Raw genomic sequence first — 19,962 nt, 5'->3', positions numbered from 1 at the left:
ATTGCCAATTTGGTTAACTTAGTGAGATTAGATCTTTCTCAAAACCATATTATCGAGTTTTCGGAAACACAACAAAATAAATATTCCATCATATAATTGTCTTGGAAGACCAAAGAATGCCAAACCCAGAATCATAAATATATTAATAACAGAATCAAAGCTCGAAGCAAGCAAGTGCTATTTCACTCGTGTGCCAAAACATTCAATACAATGGCAAACTATTAAACATTTATAAATGAAACCCTCAGATGATACAAGATGAAAACAGCAAGAGAACTGCATTGTCCCAAATAGTAGCAAACTCTAAGATAGAAGCGAGGTCGTAGCCTCATAGTACAAGATATATACAACCTACGGGAAAAACCCCTTAAAGCCCTAACATTTAAAAGACCAAAACATTGTCAAACTAGCGGACACCATAATAATAGCAGAAGGTCGAGGCCAAACCTACGCTCTAAGCCTTCGACTTTTAGCCAGAGAACACCCAACCGGAGTATGATCTTACCCAGATGTGGATGAAGACCCACGTTGAAGAAGCGCCTTCCCACTAGGTAAGGCCAAGAGCCACATTTCTGCAACCAAACAACCTGCGTGGTAAATGCAGTCACAAGAAAATCGATTAGAGGGTCTGGCGAGGTAAATATCACATACAGCTAACAATGTTAAGGAAGAAGAGAATAACCTATTACAAAAAAGAAACAAACTAATTACCTATAGATAATTATCCACTGCCGGACTCTAAGGTAGAAACGGTAAAGACTTCTTCAGCGTTGAACTGGGCATCCATATGTTCGAAGCTACTAAAGGAAAGCCCCCAGGGGAGCGACATAGCGAATGAGGTCAATCCCATAGCAATCCGAAGAAGAGGGAAGCCCAAGAAGAGCTCCACCGTCGGATCGCGAGGAACGAGCTGCTCCGTTGATGAGGCGGGGTTTCCAAGTGGAGCAAGCGAGGACGGACAGCTTGCCCAGGCCACGTACAAGATGGGCAGGGAGAATTAATATCAACCTTATCAGACATGTCATGCCATGTGATGACAACGACAAGGAAAACACAAATCGGTATTGGAAATCCAGCCGCGTGGTATTCAACCATAAAATCAAACCCTTTAACATTAAATTAGGTATTAATGACATTGGAACCGCAGTATTAATCGTAAATGCTAGACCTGCATATATATCTAAAAGATCACTGTAGACGAGTTATTAATTACTGTAATTTCTTTTAATGTCACTGTATATTAGAAGAAAAAAATTTAGGTGGAGTCATTACAAGTGGTATCAGAGCCGAGTTACAAAAATGCGGCCTCTAGCAAGCAAATTGCAGAAGACTGAATGTCTTGTGAACAAGCTAGGGGGGAGATTTGGTCTCGAAAGACAATCTCATGGTTGGGTGGTTGACTAGCTACAACCAGAGGTGACCTCTTCCTGTGAAGTTACTTGATTGAAAGCAACTCAGGTATGAGGTATCTTCTGGAAGTTTTGTTGATATTATTGAACTGTGTTAGAAGAAAGTTCTGCAAGCAAATAGTTTTTCTAAAAATTCTTAGCTAGTATATATATTTTTATAGAAGAACTCAGTTACATTTAACTACAGAGTTTGATTCAACGTAAGGGTTTTAGAGGAAGAAACAACTGTCAAGGTGGGATTATCCCATTGTGAATTCTGGTGGTGTTAATTGTAAAAAAACACAGTACTGTCATCTTTATAGGACCTGGTAAAATTGACAGTTAGCTTTGAAAGAAAATGATATTATAATTTCTGTATTGACAGTTAATGAAAGGAAATGATATTCTAATTCTGTATTGACAGATTACTTGAAAGAAAATGATATTACAAATCTGTATTGATTTTAAAAGAAAGAAAAAGACATTTCAGTTCTGTATCGTCAATTCACCTTAAAAAGGAAAAAGACATTTCAGTTCTGTATCGTCAATTCACCTTAAAAAGGAAATAATTTTACAGTTTAGTCTGACAGACAATCTATATATAGAAATGTTGTTACAGCTCTGTTTAGGAACAGGTAGAATGACAGATATTCTCAGTGTTAAGAAAGTTAAAATTAGTTCTGTAAAATGCTAAATTAAATAGGACTACAGTGACAGAGCGTGTTAATGACCGCCTGGCTAAACCATACAAGAATCGAAGAAAAGAAGACGGTTGAATGCTAAAGAATGACAGGACCCTGTTCTGGAATTTCTAAATAATAAACCCACTGTAACCCAAAGAAATATTTCGTGCATTCTGAAAAAGAGTTGAAAATAAACAACAGATTTGCATGCATGTAAAAAAAAGAAACAAATTAAGTGCAAAAGAATAGAACTAAGGAGTAGCCGTCAACGAGCATAGATCATACATAAGGCTCAGGGGTTCGAACCCTGAAGGGACTCGGATTTTTCAGAGACTGATAAACCTCTTCGGAACTCTACACGTCGAACCAGAAGATTGCTGAGGGATGAAACCCTCTGCTGATAACTCTTCATAATTCGGCGTATCAAGGGCGGCCATTTACAATGGAATTAGCTTCCGAAGAGTGATATAAGACTAACCCTGGTAATAAATTAACAAATTCCTCCAGCCGTCAAGTGGAAGGACTAAGACCCTAAATGGCGGTCACCATAGAACCTTGTTTCTGATATATTAAATTTACAATGGAATTAGCTTCCGAAGAGTGATATAAGCCTAATCCTGGTAATAAATTAACAAATTCCTTCAGCCGTTAAGTGGAAGGACTAAGACCCTAAATGGCGGTCACCATAGAACCTTGTTTCTGATATATTAAAATTAAATAGATGGTAACAGAAAACCATATTATCGAGTTTGCGGAAACACAACCAAATAAATATTCCATCATATAATTCTCTTGGAAGACCAAAGAATGCCAAACCCAGAATCATAAATCTATTAATAACGGAATCAAAGCTCGAAGCAAGCAAGTGTTATTTCAGTCGTGTGCCAGAACATTCAATACAATGGCAAACTATTAAACATTTATAAATGAAACCCTCAAATGATACAAGATGAAAACAGCAGGAGAACTACACTGTACTGAATAGTAGCAAACTCTGAGATAGAAGCGAGGTCGTAGCCTCATAGTACAAGATATATACAACCTAGGGGAAAAACCCCTTAAAGCCCTAACATTTAAAAGACCAAAATGCTGTCAAACTAGCGGACACCATAATAATAGCAGAAGGCTGAGGCCAAACCTACGCTCTAAGTCTTCCACTTTCAGCCAGAGAACACCCAACCGGAGTATGATCTTACCCGGATGTGGATGAAGACCCACGTTGAAGAAGCGCCTTCCCGCTGGGTAAGGCTGAGAGCCACAATTCTGCAACCAAACAACCTGCGTGGTAAATGCAGTCACAAGAAAATCGATTAGAGGGTCTGGCGAGGTAAATATTGCATACAGCTAAAGAATGTTAAGGAAGAAAAGAATAACCTGTTACAAAAAAGAAACAAACTAATTACCTGTAGATAACAATCCACTGCCGGACTCTAAGGTAGAAACGGTAAAGACTTCATCAGCGTTGAACTGAGCATCCATATGTTCTAAGCTACTGAATGAAAGCCTTATCCGAGCAGGCTCCGCTGGGGAGCGGCATAGCGAATGAGGTCAATCCCATAGCAATCCGGGGAAGAGGGAAGCCCGAGAAGAGCTCCACCGTCGGATCGCGAGGAACGAGCTGCTCCGTTGATGAGGCGGGGTATCCAAGTGACCGGGCCACGTACAGGATGGACAGGAAGAATTAATATCAACCTTATCAGACATGTCATGCCATGTGATGACAGCGACAAGGAAAACACAAATCGGTATTGGAAATCAAGCCACGTGGTATGCAACCATAAAATCAAACCCTCTGACATTAAGCCGGGTATTAATGAATTGGAACAGCAGTATTAGACGTAAATGCTAGACCTGCGTATGTATCTAAAAGAGCACTGTAGACGAGTTGTTAATTACAGTAATTTCTTTTAATGTGACTGTATATTAGAAATTTATTTTAGGTGGAGTCGTTACAATTATGCAAATGATTTGATGTAAAGTTTTTTATTATGTAATATTGGAGAATTTAAGTGATAGGGGCGGCAATTGGGATCTTTTCACAAGATCCAATTCTACTATTTTATGATATCCCAAATTGGGATATTCCAAATTGAAAAGAAATTACTTTGTTTTTTAGAATACTTATGGTAATGGGTAGTTCAGCGATCATCTATTTATATATTTTAGGGAATAAGGGGAGATTTTACGAGAATTTATATATTTTAGGGAATAAGAGGAGATTTTATGAGATTTTATTATTTTAGAATAAAGCATCGAAAATTTTAATTTAATTATCAATAATAAGTAGATGGGTGATAGAGATTTGAAATTTTATTGAAATATTCTGAAATGTTTTAATAGTCACAAATAAAAGATTGAGATTTATCTCAAAAATAGTTATGTTTTTTTTATCATTTTAATTAAATTGATTAATTAAAAAAACGTTATATGAAACTTTCTTAATTGATGTGTATAAGTAATGATATATATAAAATTTATGAGTTATGAATGTGTTAAGCTCCATTGATTTTACACAAAAGCTACCTTGATTTATGGAATTGCAGCTTTTCTTAACTTATGGAAACCAACTGCAGTAGTTTCCTTAAGTTAAGAAAATCAACTGCAATTACTAAATTTATAATTGGAAGCTACTAAAGTGGTCCATCACTTTGATCTGATCTCTACCTTGATTTGTGGTTTTTCTAACACATAGCTTTTAGAAGCTTGATGGAAGCTTAGCTATATGTTCATCTGTTTGGTCCCCAAGCTCATATCTCAATCCCCTTCAGTTCTACACCATCTAGCTGAGATAGCAGAGCTCGGAAGTGCCTTCAGACTAGTTGTCTTCTTTCCTTTTTGCATGTGCAGCTGGAGCGTGGTGTTTCAGAAGGAAATTGCATCAACAGTTTCACCAATGGCTGGAGGTAACTCGTATCCCTGGGCATTAAGTTTCAGTGATTCTTTTCAGTTCTTTCCGCATGCAGAATCGCTGTTTAAGTTTATTAGTTTTCTAACAGTTGGTATCAGAGCCCTTTTATCTCTGCCTTGAAATAAGTTGTTCTTCAGCTCGCAGCTTAGAATCGTATAAAATTTTTCCCAACACCGGAACTTCAAAATTTTTTAATAGTTCTTAATTGGGAGATAATTCTAAGCCCACGTCATATTATAATTATAATCATATAGACGTGGAAGTGCCTTGATTTACATATCATAAGGGACTGACGTGGTTGTTTATCCATTATTATCATATTATATTGCCTTAGAATATTTATTCTATAGCAATAAATATAGACGTGGTGGAGCCTTGATTTATAGTTTTCTTAAGTTTTTAGCCATAATCATGTCGCCGAATTTTCAAAGGATAAACATGCGTGCATGTGGATGTGTTTGTGCGTCTGCTGTTAAAGTCAGTAGTAGGCTGAAGAATAATAATAATAACAACGATATATTAATAAATTAGATGGATGCTCAGAAATCAAATCAAAGGGTGTGTTTCAAGGTCAGCCAGTCAAATTGGCATTTAAATTTTTTCATCATCATGATGATCATCAAGAGCCGAACCCAAAGCACAATGTCTCTTATGTTTATACCACCGGACCGGACAGGTTTAGTGTGTACATGATTTTCAAATATTTATATTACGCTTTGAAAATCTGGGTTGTCGTTATTAAAGGTTTTGAGTTAAAATCCCTGCATAGTGGGAAGAATGGCTGGGGTTACTGGGCAAGGTGAAACCAGAGACGCAATGCCGCTTTATCTTTAATTTTGATTTTGTGAAGATCGAAATGGAATTAATGTTCATCTTGATATTTTAATTTTTTGAAAATGAACCGAACTGAGCGACTGACCTTTGGATCTCTGGTGCGTACAATCTGGGCCCCTGCATATTTGTGAGTGAGGCGTATCATGAAGCATCCGAGAGCCTCGTCACAGTGAAAAGAGCCATTATGTGTACCGATTCTTTTAAGGGTTTTCCCCGTCTCTTCTTTGGACATATCCACAGCTTTAACCAAAGAACTGTCATAACTGTTATGGCATTATCAACTGTTAATTTATGATAATAACATGATAATAACGATAATTTAATTTATTGTTATAATCAATGTTGTTAAAAGCGCGAGCGGGATTAAATCGGCGCCGGGAATGAAGCGGAAAAAATCGGAAAAAGAGGGAAAAAAGCGGGAAAAAAGCGTTTGGTACAACAATATTCATTTTTTTTCAATTCTTTTAATATCTAAACCATCTACAACATAAAATAAATACATTGACACATAAATATGATAAGAAAACTAATATATAAGATGTTTAATATCATTTCTAGCGCTAAAATCACACATAACATTGAATCATGTCCTGAATAGTAAGTCCTGAGTCCTGACTCCTGAGTCCCAGCTCAGCCTCAAAATATCAACAAAAAATATGATAATGTATCTCATCATGTCATAATGTCATAGACTCATATACAATAAAATGAAAGTCTAATCCTATTGATTTCCTCTGCCCCTCTTGCGAGAAAATGTCACAGCTTTCTCTTTCCCTCTAGATGTAGATGTTGGTGCCTGTGCTGGTGGAAATGGCAATGGAGTCTGATCATCTGATGTGCTCTAGAAGCTGAAGAACTAGAAGTATGAGCTACAGGAGGTAGACCACGTCCTCTACTGGTCCTAGTGGTAGCCCGGGTAGGCGGTGTCACCTCCTCCTCCTGCTCCTCCTCCTCCTCCACCTGCTCCTCTTCCTCCTCCTCCTCCCCCTCATCCTGCACTAACCAATCATCAGTAGAATCCATGAGAGGCCTCTCGGCCTCAACCCTCCATGCAGCAGTGATGTCAATCCCATCCAATGAGATGGCATCCATATCAGGTGTCCTCTCAAGTTGCCTCACCCACAATCGAAGATTGTAGTAGACGTAGACCATGTCATTAAGTCGCTGGGACTCCAACCTGTACAAAGATCATGAAATAATAATTAATAAATCCAAATTTTCATTATAAATCGTGCTGCCACGGACCCCCGAGCTTTTTTACGAAAAAAGCGGGGTTTTTTCGAAAAAAGCGATAAAAAAAATTTTAGGTGCTTTTTTCCCATAAAAAGCGCGATTAAATCGGCTTAGGGAAAAAAGTGCGCTTTTTTGAAAAAAGTGCGATTTAATCGCGCTTTTAACAACACTGGTTATAATTTAATGCATAATTGATAATGCCATAACTGTTATTATCATAATTATTAACATGATAATAATGTGAAGTTACGTTAATCTTATGCCATAACAACGCGCAGATTATAATTTGATTGGCAAATTTTCACAAAATCCCTTACGACATTAGAATCCTTAAAATTATTTTGGTGAGAAAATATTAATCTGCCATAGTATACTATTGATTTAAGATTATTTTGTTTGTGACATTATTATTGTTTAATTTTAAAACTATGGGCACTACCATTGACTATCGAAAGCAAATTCAGAAAGGTGTGGAATGCTCATTGTTATTGTCAGGACTATTTAATCTGAGATCCCGAAATCAATTTCAATCACGGAAAGTGGAGCAGAGAGGTGGTCTATGCAATTTAGGACATTATTCATTGCATTATATATATGAACTATGCATCCCACCGTGGAAATGTCGATCAACAGAAATTTTATTGTTTTGTCCCTTTTCGTTCTTCCGTCTGCTTAAATTTGTATTCCACGTTTTCTGTTTGAAATTTATATGGTATTGTGACTATATGGTATGGTAAATTGTTACCTGTCCGATGCAACCATTATTATGTTTATCATAAAACACACTATGGATTATCCAACGTTTACCAAATACGTTTATGGTATATGGTTAACCAAATACGTGGCATGGTATATATTTACCAAATACGTTTACCAAATACGTTTATGGTTTACCAAATACGTTTATATTGTATTGGTTTACCACTAAGGTTTCAATCAAAAACGATATTGGTAAAGAGTTATAAGTGAAAATTGAATACAATATAGGTTTACCACTAAGGTTTAAATCAAAAACTTATATGGGGGCAGAAATGCCTGTCTTTGTGTTTTTATTTTTGAGTTTATAATTGGAACTGTTTGGAGGCTTTTAGAACCCAATGATATGATAATCTCCTGCCCTGAAGCCCCGGGTCCGGCATGAGATCTATGACATGGAGTCCATTCTTTATTTATTTAATGGTAAGCTCAAATGGATTTTTCCAATTGTAAATCGTTTTGATGTGCAAAGTAGTTCTGATCATGTTTTAAGAGCAAGCGTCCAACTCTTATTGGGATTATAGCCTAAGAGGTTTCCTTTTGATAAAAATAAACACGAGATCTTTAAAAGTGCTATATGAAGTTTTTTAATTATATCACTTTTTGAAGAACAAAGTTTTTTTTGATCATGTGGTAAGAGCCAGTGCTCCTTAACTTTTTAAGGTGATAGAGCATTTTTTATTATTTGATAATTATTTTTATGGAAGAATAAACTTGGCCATATTTTCAAATGGATGTCTTTATGTAGCAAGGCTTCTGGCTGACACATCTAGTGGTGCAGTTAGCAGCCTTAAAGACTTGCACAATTTGTGTGTTAGCGTGTGCCATGCTATTCAATATATGTTTATATGATGGTTCTTGAATTCGTTAGCTGCGTCTCCTGATCCCATCATTATCGAATAATGGCACTCTGTAAATTTTATAATTGATTACATATTCATTGTAAAATTTACGCTGAACTTAAGGACGGAGCCTGAAGTCAAGCCAGCTAGCCTTCGAACTGCATTTGCTATGCAAGTGCAAAGTAGAACAACGCTGCTTCAGTCAATCTCCGGGTTAAGTTTTGTTTATGCAACAAAATAATGTCTAGTGATCCATATGATTTTAATTAATTAGAGAATAGCCACAACATCTTTAATTAAATAAAATTATATATTTTGATTGATCACATGAAGATTATTTAGACATTAAATTGTAATTAATTACACTGAATATAATAAATCTTATCCCACAGGAATTTTTATTATATTTATGTAATTAATTAGGATAAAATTTCATAACCTACCCACAGGAGTTATAAATTAATAAGTTTTATCATAAAGTTTTATTGAATCTGTTTGAATTGAAAATTTAGCCCACAAGCAATTTTCATGTCATTTGATTCAATTCTTTTTAGCATGTTTTACATTGGCAAAACGTGAAAGTTCATAAAGTTTTATTGAATCTGTTTGAATTGAAAATTTAACCCACAGGCAATTTTCATGTCATTTGATTCAATTCTTTTTAGCATGTTTTACATTGGTAAAACGTGAAAGTTCATAAAGTTTTATTGAATCTATTTGAATTGAAAATTTAGCCCACAGGCAATTTTCATGTCATTTGATTCAATTCTTTTAGCATGTTTTACATTGGTAAAACATGAAAGTTCATAAAGTTTTATTGAATCTGTTTGAATTGAAAATTTAGCCCACAGGCAATTTTCATGTCATTTGATTCAATTCTTTTTAGCATGTTTTACATTGGTAAAACATGAAAGTTTATTAAGCCTCAACATAAGCATGTGATTCTTTATTTTGATGCAGTAGTACAACCTGCAAATTTCTTTGAAATTCGTTCTGACATTCCCGAACTTGAGGAAGTAATCTCGTTTGTTTGTTATGAATCTGATATGGTTAATGTTAATATTAACACATGGTGGATTGATTCTGGATCAACAATTCACATTTCGAATTCCTTGCAAGGTTTGCAGAACCTAAGGAAGCCAGTGGGAAGTGAGCAAAGCATCTTATCAGGAAACAAGATGGGCTCGCATGTGGAAGCTATAAGAACATGTTATTTAACTTTAAGTAGTGGCTTTGTTTTGGAGTTAGAAAAGACCTTTTACGTTCCAAGTTTTTCTAGAAACTTGATTTCAGTTTCAAGGCTTGTACCTTTTGGATATTCCTTAAACTTTTCAGAAAAATCTTTCAGTCTATTCTATAAATCTGATTATGTTGGGAATGGTATTTTGTCTAATGGTCTTTACTGCATTAATTTACAAAACAATGTCACATATTATTCAATGCATGTTCACACTGGCACTAAAAGATGTGTTGTTAATGAAGATTCCTCTAAATTGTGGCACCGGAGACTAGGTCATATCTCCATAGATAGAATTAAAAGATTGGTAAATGAAGGAATACTTAATACTCTAGATTTTACTGATCTTGAGACTTGTGTGGACTGCATAAAGGGAAAGCAGACCAACAAGTCAAAGAAAGGTGCCAATAGGAGTTCAGACATATTAGAAATCATACATACTTACAGATTTTATTGTCCATCTCACAGCACTAGGATTGTGGAATCAGGAAATGCAAAGTTTCTTGAAAATGACTTGATCAGTGGGAGCGATCAAACCAGAAACGTAGTTTCTGAGAAAGATCATTCAGAATCTCAACCTTCCACTTCAAGTGATAGATTGGTTATTATTCATAACACCCCTCAAGTACAAACTGGTGTTGAACAACCAATTGTTGAAGTTCCACAAGCTGCTGACGATATTCCAGTAGATCAAGGAGTTCAAGAGTTGCCAAGAACTTTTGAACAACAAGTTGAACCACATACTTCTCAGGAAGATGATGGTACAACATTAAGAAGATCTACTAGACCTAAGAGATCAGCAATTCCTAATGATTATGTTGTGTATATACAAGACCTGACATTGCATTTGTTGTGGGAATGTTGGGACAATATCAGAGTGATCCAAGTTTAGACCACTGGAGAGCTGCAAAGAAAGTAATGAGGTACCTTCAAGGGACCAAAGACTACATGCTTATGTATATCCTATTTTGAGGCTGCTTTACATGGTGTATGGATTAAGAATTTCATTTCTGGGCTTAGAATTATGGATTCTATCTCTAAGCCATTGAGAATATATTGTGATAATTCAGCTGCTGGTTTTATGGCTAAAAAAGTGGGAGTCGAAATAAACACATCGACATTAAGTATTTAGCTATAAGGGAACGTGTTAAAGAAAAGAAAGTGGTCATTGAGCACGTCAGCACTGAGTTAATGATCGCTGATCCTTTGACAAAGGGCATGCAACCGTTTAAATTTAAGGATCATGTATTGAATATGGGACTTGGTTCCATTATGTAGGTTTTCATTGTATGGACAATGTTAATGAAATTCTTAATTATTGTGATGTTTTTTCTCATATTTATGTGCACCTTAAGTTGATTTGAAAAAATTCATTTAAGAAGGACCAAGAATAAACATAAGGTTTATTCATTAAGATATTGTTGCCACATAAATTATAATAAGAATAAATGCATAGTAATACATGGAAGATAATACTCGTCATAAGAGGACTTATCGCCAGATTCATGTATCTATTACTTAATACAGATTGTCAATGGTTTTTGAGACATTAAGTTTGGAAGTATGGACCAAGTGGGAGAATGTTAAGCCCCATTGATTTTACACAAAAGCTACCTTGATTTATGGAATTGCAGCTTTTCTTAACTTATGGAAACCAACTGCAGTAGTTTCCTTAAGTTAAGAAAATCAACTGCAATTACTAAATTTATAATTGGGAGCTACTAAAGTGGTCCATCACTTTGATCTGATCTCTACCTTGATTTGTGGTTATTAAGTTTCAGTGATTCTTTTCAGTTCTTTCCGCATGCAGAATCGTTGTTTAAGTTTATTAGTTTTCTAACAGAATGTTTACATCTTTGTTGGTCTGGCACACGATATTCGGACTCAGAATTTGGTGGTTTACATAAATATGTATTATTTTTATCAAATAAATGATTTTCTATTTTATGAATGTTATTATTTTAATATATTTTCTAGATGTGATAAATATTAATTAATAGAGTTTTTAAACGAGCCTAGATCCATCTAACCACAAATCTATCATTCCTAGAAAGGGATTAAATCCATCTAGATACAAACCTTTCCTCAAATTATTAATCCAAAGTTATTAAATCTAATAATATTAATACTAGCAATTGCACAATATGTTACAAAAGAAACGTCTTAAGTCTGTAGCATAGGAAAGAGTATATGTTACGCTATTTAATTGAATATTTAAATTATAAATTTGAATTATTTTATTTAAAAAGAAAACTTAAGTTGGGAGAATTGTTTGGATAAGGAATCTAGTTTTTTATAGCCTAAGGTGAAAGTAGATAGTATATAGAGTATATCCACTTAAGGACAAAACAAACTGACTATATAACCAACCATATATTTGATGTAGAAATTATGTTGAGTTATAGTGCAATATTTATGAATGTAATAAAGACTACCTGTAATGAAAATTGATATCATTGTGAAAGTTATCTACAATTCAAAATGTTTGGAATTCCAACAGTGAAAATTGTTGGCCATCATATGTTGGAGCCCTAAAAGAAAGTGCATTAGCCTAATGGATTGTTGATTGGTGAAACTGATCCCATTCCTTGGATTACAAGTAGACAGGAAAGAATGTTGTGGATTGGGGTTGTTGTAGGTTGAGAATTGATTATGAATAGAGGAATTGGACTATATGAAGAGAGTTTAACTCAACCATAGTTAAATCAAATTGGTGGATTTATAATTTTAGCTTAAAGGACGACCTCTATTACAATGAGAGTTGGTGCAACAAGGAGCCTATGGTTGGGTGGAGTGTCCCTTTTTCACAATTAGTTAGTAGATACGTCCTACAAATATAAGTGTTCATAACTTGTGATTATGTGCCATGGATTATATTACATTCCAATTTGTTCAATTATATTTGCAAGTTTAAGTTTGCATTTTAAATTTATGATTTATGGTGACCAAATGGTTTAATTATATTACATAAGAAACTTATCTAAATTTCTCTCATTCCCTTATATCAAATAATATTAATCTGGAGTAAAGTAAATGGGCATATGGAATGAACATCATGGATTTGCATGCTTAGAGAAAGACAAACATCGATGAAAGTAATCATTGTTGGCTTAAGACGTAAGTCGAACACTATCCTTGTTTGTACAAATATTTGGTCAAGCTTAACTTAAAAATTTTGGATTACCATAGGTATTTGATATCTACATCTACAAGTTAATAGTTCGCTAAGCATGCACATGGTATTTTTTCACAATATATTGGTATTTTATATCTAGATCTACAAGTTGACAGATCGCTAAGCATGCACATGGTACTTTTTTAGAATCTAAATTCCAATCTAACTCTCTGGCATTTAGGGACTCTACCACAAACATTGATTGCATTTAATGGTCATGTTCATCCTATTGATCCTTCTTGGCATATGTTTGAATTGGGATACCACCCTAAAACAAACCTCAATATTGTTTCTAAAGCTATTATTTTTGCCTAGGAATGCTCAACTGCAAATGATTGTTAGGCATGTATTTGCATAACTTAATTATAAAAAATAATGAAGTGACATCGACCCATTGTTTTAGCTTAGATTCATAGTTTTAGCTTAAGGGTTAGCCTCTATTACAATAAGAGTTGTTGCAACAAGGAGTTTATGTTAGGTTGGAGTGTTTCTTTTTCACAATCAATTTGTAAATTCATCCTAGAAATGTAAGTGTTCATAACCTCTGATTATGTGTCATGGATTATATTACATTTCAGTTTCTTCAATTATGTTTGCAAGTTTAAGTTTGAATTTTAAATTTATGACTTATGATGACAAAATGGTTTAATTATATTGTATAAGCAACTTATTTGAATTTCTCTCATCCCCTTATATTAAAGAATTTTGATCTAGAGCAATGTGCATGCGCATATGGAATGAATGTCCTTGATTTTCAAGCTTGGAGAAAGAAAAGCATCCATGAAAGTTATCATTATTGGCTTAAGAAGTAAGTCGAATGTTATCGTTTTTTGTTCAAATATTTGATCAACCTTAGCTTAAAAAGTTTGGATTACCATTGGTATTTTATATCTAGATCTACAAGTTAACAGTTCGCTAAGCATGAACATGGTATTTTTGCAGAATCTATCATTATTGGCTTAAATAAGTAAGTTGAATGTTATCCTTGTTTGTTCAAATATTTGATCAAGCTTAGCTTATAAATTTTGGATTACCATTGGTATTTTATATCTAGATCTACAAGTTAACAATTCATTAAGCATGCACGAAATCTAACTTCAAATCCACCACTTCGGAATTTAGGGACTCTACCACCAACATTGATTGCATTTAATGGTCATGTCCATCCTATTGATCCTTCTTGGAATATGTTGGGATTGGGATAGCACCCTGAAACAAATGTCATTAAGGTTCGTAAAGACCTTGTTTTTGTCTGGGAATACTCAATTGAAATGATTGTTAGACATGCATTTGCATTACTTAGCTATAAAAAATAATGAAGCAACATCGACCCATTGTTTTAGTATGGATTCATAGTTTTTGCTTAGGGGTTGACCTCTATTACAATGAAAGTTGGCGCAATAGCAATCCTATTGGCGAGTGGATTGTCCCTTTTTCATAATCAATTAGTAGATAGTTCCTAGGAAGGCAATTGTTCATAACTTGTGATTATGTGTGATGGATTATATTACATTCTAGTTTGTTCAATTCTATTTGAAAGTTTAAGTCTACATTTTAAATTTATGATTTATGATGACGGAATTGCTTAATTATATTGTATAAGAAACTTATCTAAATTTCTCTCATCCCCTTATATCAAGTAATTTTTATCTAGAGAAATGTGCATGGGAATATGGAATGAGCATCCTTGATTTGCAAGTCTGGATAAATAAAAACATCCATGAAAGTTATCATTATTGGCTTAAGAAGTAAGTTGAATGTTATACTTGTTTTTTCAAGTATAACATAGTAAAGCCTTGTGTGATAAACAGTTGAGATCTGAGAGTTGCATTATAAAGAAATCCAAAATATTGATATTTTTTCAAGAAGAGGTATTTGAGTAAAGTGATGCAATTGAACATTCAAGAGGCTAAAAACCTGCCAGCTTCACAGAAAAATGATTAATCAGGACTCAAGTGAATATATGTTTCACAGAGAAAACATTTGAACTGAAAGGAATTAAAATTGTGAGTTGTCTCACTTTACTTATCAAAGTAATGATGGTATTGTGAATTTGTTTGTTTTTTGTCATGATAGTTGCAACTAAGAAGTATATGAAACCAAGAAGACACATTTCTACATGACTGTTATGAAAGATTTTCCTTAAACATGACACAACGAAATCTAAGTACGGTAAAATTCAAACATTCATACAAATAGCATGATACCACACATCGATAATACAAAGTTACAAATTGATGGGCAACGCTAATACCAGATACTGAGATATATTAACGGTATAGTGTATATTGCATTCTCTTAAACTGGAATAAGAACTATGATCAGTGATCACTAATTATAATAACCCAGATTTGAGTTTTGGATAGTTTTTATTATTTAAGAGATCAGGATGCTGGGATACCTTCGAGAAATCACTATCATCTTAAGTATAAATGGTTAGCAATCATTTTAATCTGAAAAATGGTAGGTGTAGGATTATGATAATTCAGAGTTCATAATGAAATCACTTGCAATCAAAAGTTATATCATATGATGACATGTCAAACATCTTGAGAGCTATGCCATGTTAGAAACATATAGATACAAGACTATAATTAGCAACTTCAGCAATAGTAACTGAGTTCAATGGATGGTACTTGAAAGTGGTCAGAGTGTCTATTTTTCATATGTTCAAAGTATGAAGCCACACCCTAAATTTAAATTCTTGTGTTGTAGGTGCAATATGAATAGAATCTGAGTGGTACAAATACATAACGTGTTAATCAATTGTATGGGGTCCTAGCCTATCAACAAAATGATATCATTATTGCCATGTGTATTTCTTCGTGTATGGACTCTGGAGTACAATGAATTTCATTATAACAGATTGAGGAAGAACATGTCTATTGAGTGAAAGAAGTCTACTATTATAGTTGCATCATGTGCATTTTCAAAATAAGAAACATATGATACATAATTCTACAAATCAAAGACTAAGAAAATCCTACACTGCTTGCTGATACACACTTGCCCAATTCTGAGATTAAACTTTTCATTCAAACAGTAGAAGGTAGTCAACATACAGATAGATTTGAAACACACAAGCAATTAGAAAATACCAAACCCATGTCAAACAAGTTCGATGACAACGCTAGGAAACAAATTAAGCATAAAGCACTTAGTGCCTGTAACAGAGGTATATAAATAAAGAAATAGGAAAAATATCACTTTCTTATGTGATCAAGAATTCTTGCATGCAATTTTTATCAAAAATGGGGCACTGAATGCAACTGATTTGATAATTAAGTAGCATATAACACAAGATAATTGTCCAACTATAACTCAAGTTTTTGAGATAGCTTTCAAAAGAAAAATGCAAAACTACAGACATGGTAGGTTTAACAAAGAACAAAATATTTAACAAAAGCATTTCTGATCACATATAAGAATGCAGACTCCAAAGGGAGATGACAAAGGAAGATAGAAACAAGCAAAAATCATTTTCTTACCTAATCAAGAATGCCTGCAAGCAAATTTTACTAGAAACAGGGCATTGAATGCAACAAATTTGATAATACAATAGCTTATAACATAAGACAATTGCCCAGCCGTATAAAAATATCTCAAGACAACTTTTAAAAGAAAATTGCAAAAGTACATACATGGTAGGGCTAAAACAAATGAACCCAATATCTATAACAAAAGAAATTTCCCAGACATATATAAGAATACAAACTTCCAAAGGGAGATGGCACACATCGCTTGTTAAAACTTAAGAGAAAAGTTCAAGTCGCACCTAACAAAAGTCAGCTGTTGGACTATTTAAAGTACAATGCAAATCAAATAAAGAATGAAATCCACAACCAGTCAATATGCCATGCTCAAGATACATTGAAAGTAGTAAATAAGTACCATAAATAAGGCCCATAAAACCTGCCAAAAAAAACTATTATGAATTCAGTATGGGGGGTTACAAGATTATGAAACAGCATTGCTGAAACTAATCTTGAAGATTACTAAATTATTCTCTCTTCCTTTAGCAATGCATCATTTATTACATAAGACATTAAAATTCGGGATGGTAGGCTTTTATACTAACTTATCATCTTTTCTTTGTTGCACTTTTCTTGGACTTCTTCGAAGGGTACTAGTTACCGTGTGTTATCGTTGACCTTAGTGGATGTTCAAGATGATAAATTGTATTACATTAAATCCCTCTGCTCTGCTTTTCCCTTCTTACAATTACAAGGCATTTCCTTTGTCATGTCATACATGACTTGTATGAATACACAATGAAAAAAGGTCATGTATTAAACAAAGACCATCTACAAAAATAAAATATTGCATCTCCTAATAGTGCAAAAACAACTCGCCTTATTCCTCATGCATTATATTCATCGAAAGCAACAAGAGAGAAAGTTGCATCACGTCAATTGTTGCATCATTTGTCCCCTCTTCCTTTTCTAATAAATAAATCTGTAAACAGTTTATCATAAATGAGTGCAAACAACCATTGTAATTGCATCTATTAAGTAGGCAATGATATAAGTATGCACCTTACAGCCTGCTCTACCTAGTGACAGAGAAATGGCTTTGTCAATTCCTCTCGAAGCTCCAGTTACAACAACCACTGGGGCTTCAACCTTTTTAGGAGTTTCAGCAGTTGCTTGTTCAATTGATGCAACTTGAGCCTTGACACTTGCATGCCAACATAATAAGGCCCAAAGTTCACTTCCTATAAAAGCCTTAATGACAAAACAATAATTATTTGTATCCTTGTTTGTTATTTCTTGGGTTAGAGTATGAATGGCTATCACACACACACACTCTTTCTCTCTCTCACACAGACACACATAACCATTAGTTATTTTATTTCTTTTCCTTAATATATGAGATAGAGAGTAATTTGTTGTCAGGCAAGGATAGAATAGACAGAAATAAGTTAAGCAGAGTTGTTTAAGCAAAAGTAAAACAATTGACATTCATGGAGAGACACAACTAAGTCAATCCCCTAAAACTATATTTAAGGCTAATAATAGCAAGCTGTGGTGTTTCCAAGGCAAATTTAAGGTGGTCATCAAAGGACCACAAAGACAAATCTGTCTGTGCAAAAATATATTGTAGGATTTGACCCAATAAACTGCATGTAGATACACCAAATGCAAACTATCTAGTCTCATCCCATTTCAACATAATTAAAAGATAAATAGATTCATTTAGGTACAGTGATTAAATAAACAAAGAAACTTCAAGACAATCAATAATTGTTGCCTTCTCCCATTTTATCTTATTGTAATCTTATCTTATATCCTAAACAAAAAAGTTAAGGAAAAATCCAATCTACAATAAAGTAGTTGACATACAAATTACCATTTTAATTTGTCAATGCTTGTATATATTAGGCAATTCCACACATAACATAGATTGCCCTACACTGATGACCAAATATTCAAAGGAATATAAAAACTTTAAGTGTGGACAACCAAAAAGGAGGAAATGTGGAACCAAAGCTCTAATAGTCCATTAGAATTCCTCGTAAATAAGGAGTAGTTGCATGTTCCAAACTATTCTGAGCTCCATTGTATTTACAGCTCACAAAAACATCACAACAGTTAATTTTTCAGGCCAGGCGAGACAAAATTGGATATGTTATAAACTAATGTTCTCCAAACAACATTACATCTACATTATCAAAAACATTAGGCTAGTTAAGCCTTCTCCCAAATTCTAAGGTTATTTGAAAAGTCAACAGAAGGAAAAATGGGACATGAGAACATAAGTTAATAGACTTTCGTGTACTTATGTAAGGATAAAGAGACTACAAATCTTTATTGATGCATCTTGAAAAAGGGAAAGCACATACTATTAAAAAAATAAACTGCAATGAATCAGGTGAAGCATCTTCAAGGAGCATCCATTAAGATCTTCATTGATAAGCATAGGTTCTTTGTAGGGTAGAGTAATTCAGAGAAACAAGTGAAGCTAAAAATCAAAGCAGTGATTAGAGAGATTGTAGAAGACATGAACATATCAAAGGTATGTGGCACATGGAGAAGGCAGAAAGGGATCTCATAAAAAACAAGAGCTTAGAAAGTTATTTTCAATCTATGCTTAAGGGTCGAAAAAATCTGGTTCTCATAAACCAGAAAGGATTTCATTTGAAACCACCCAACAAGTTGAGTAAAATTAAAATTTGACAAAGCACCAAAGGGGAAAGTTGGAGAGTGGAGGAAATTACTAAAGGATGAGAGGAGGGACACATATTTTTTGTCAATGCCTGAGTAAAAATTTTAAAAATGTGGTAAAGACAAGTCACAAAAGGCCTCCTCATGGGTCTGAAGTTAGGCATTGAAAGAAGATATCAGAAGCTAATAGTGAAAGGAGATATGAAATTCCTCTACGAAGTTGTGTCACCGCATTCGATGAAGACATGGTTCTAGAAGAGCATCCTCATAGGCTGGTTGAGATACCCCTTGTTTACAAATGGTCTAACAGTGATGCTTAGCTTCTTGAGCAACAAGAGTTGTTCCAGAATCTCTAAACAAATTTTGGTTGACATCTGAACTCATTGAAAGCATTTCAAGCACTTGGGGAGCCCTAGTAAATGTGCACAAACTGCTGAGAACTTCATCAGGGGCACGGGGACTTGCTGGCCATTTCATAGATGCTCTGGGCAGATTTCATGGATATTCCAGGCATGTAGTTTTAGTTTTGAGTCTTGAAAATGGACATGAATAATTAAATACCATTATCATTTTCTCCATCAATATCTTTTCGTATTACACTGAATCTAAATCTGTTGTACAAATTGCAACTTAAAAGATGGGTTTAGTATGATGGATTTGTATTTGGATCCTACAACTAGCATATTGTAAATGACCAGAAAATATACCTATAAGAGGGTAAACACATAGAACAGTTAGACTC

General features: G+C 34.2%; 1 protein-coding gene across 9 annotated transcripts; it reads right to left on the bottom strand.

The window, feature by feature from the left end:
- Nucleotides 1–541: 541 nt before the first annotated feature.
- On the bottom strand, nt 542–3,740 carry LOC149196375 (uncharacterized). 9 transcript variants are annotated; one of them, XR_016254668.1, is made up of 4 exons: nt 3,475–3,740; nt 3,268–3,334; nt 712–1,008; nt 542–572 (listed from the first exon to the last, which is right to left on the bottom strand). XR_016254668.1 is itself a non-coding variant. In XM_089405536.1 (3 exons), exons 1-3 carry the CDS (start codon nt 3,548–3,550, stop codon nt 548–550), a joined length of 183 nt encoding a protein of 60 aa, XP_089261662.1. In that variant the 5' UTR covers nt 3,551–3,738; the 3' UTR covers nt 542–547. The 9 variants fall into 9 exon arrangements, 3 of the variants coding, with proteins under 3 accessions (XP_089261662.1, XP_089261661.1, XP_089261660.1); XR_016254666.1 differs by having other exon boundaries at nt 542–587; nt 3,268–3,349; nt 3,475–3,731; XR_016254665.1 differs by having other exon boundaries at nt 3,268–3,349; nt 3,475–3,731.
- Nucleotides 3,741–19,962: the final 16,222 nt, after the last annotated feature.

This window comes from Pinus tabuliformis, chromosome 2_2 (genome assembly GCF_031772625.1).
Source record: "Pinus tabuliformis cultivar Carrire ecotype Pingquan chromosome 2_2, CPIR1, whole genome shotgun sequence".
In the NCBI taxonomy this organism is placed as follows: domain Eukaryota; kingdom Viridiplantae; phylum Streptophyta; class Pinopsida; order Pinales; family Pinaceae; genus Pinus; species Pinus tabuliformis.
Note: the sequence above shows the minus strand (reverse complement) of the source record. Positions and strands in the feature narration are given on the sequence as shown.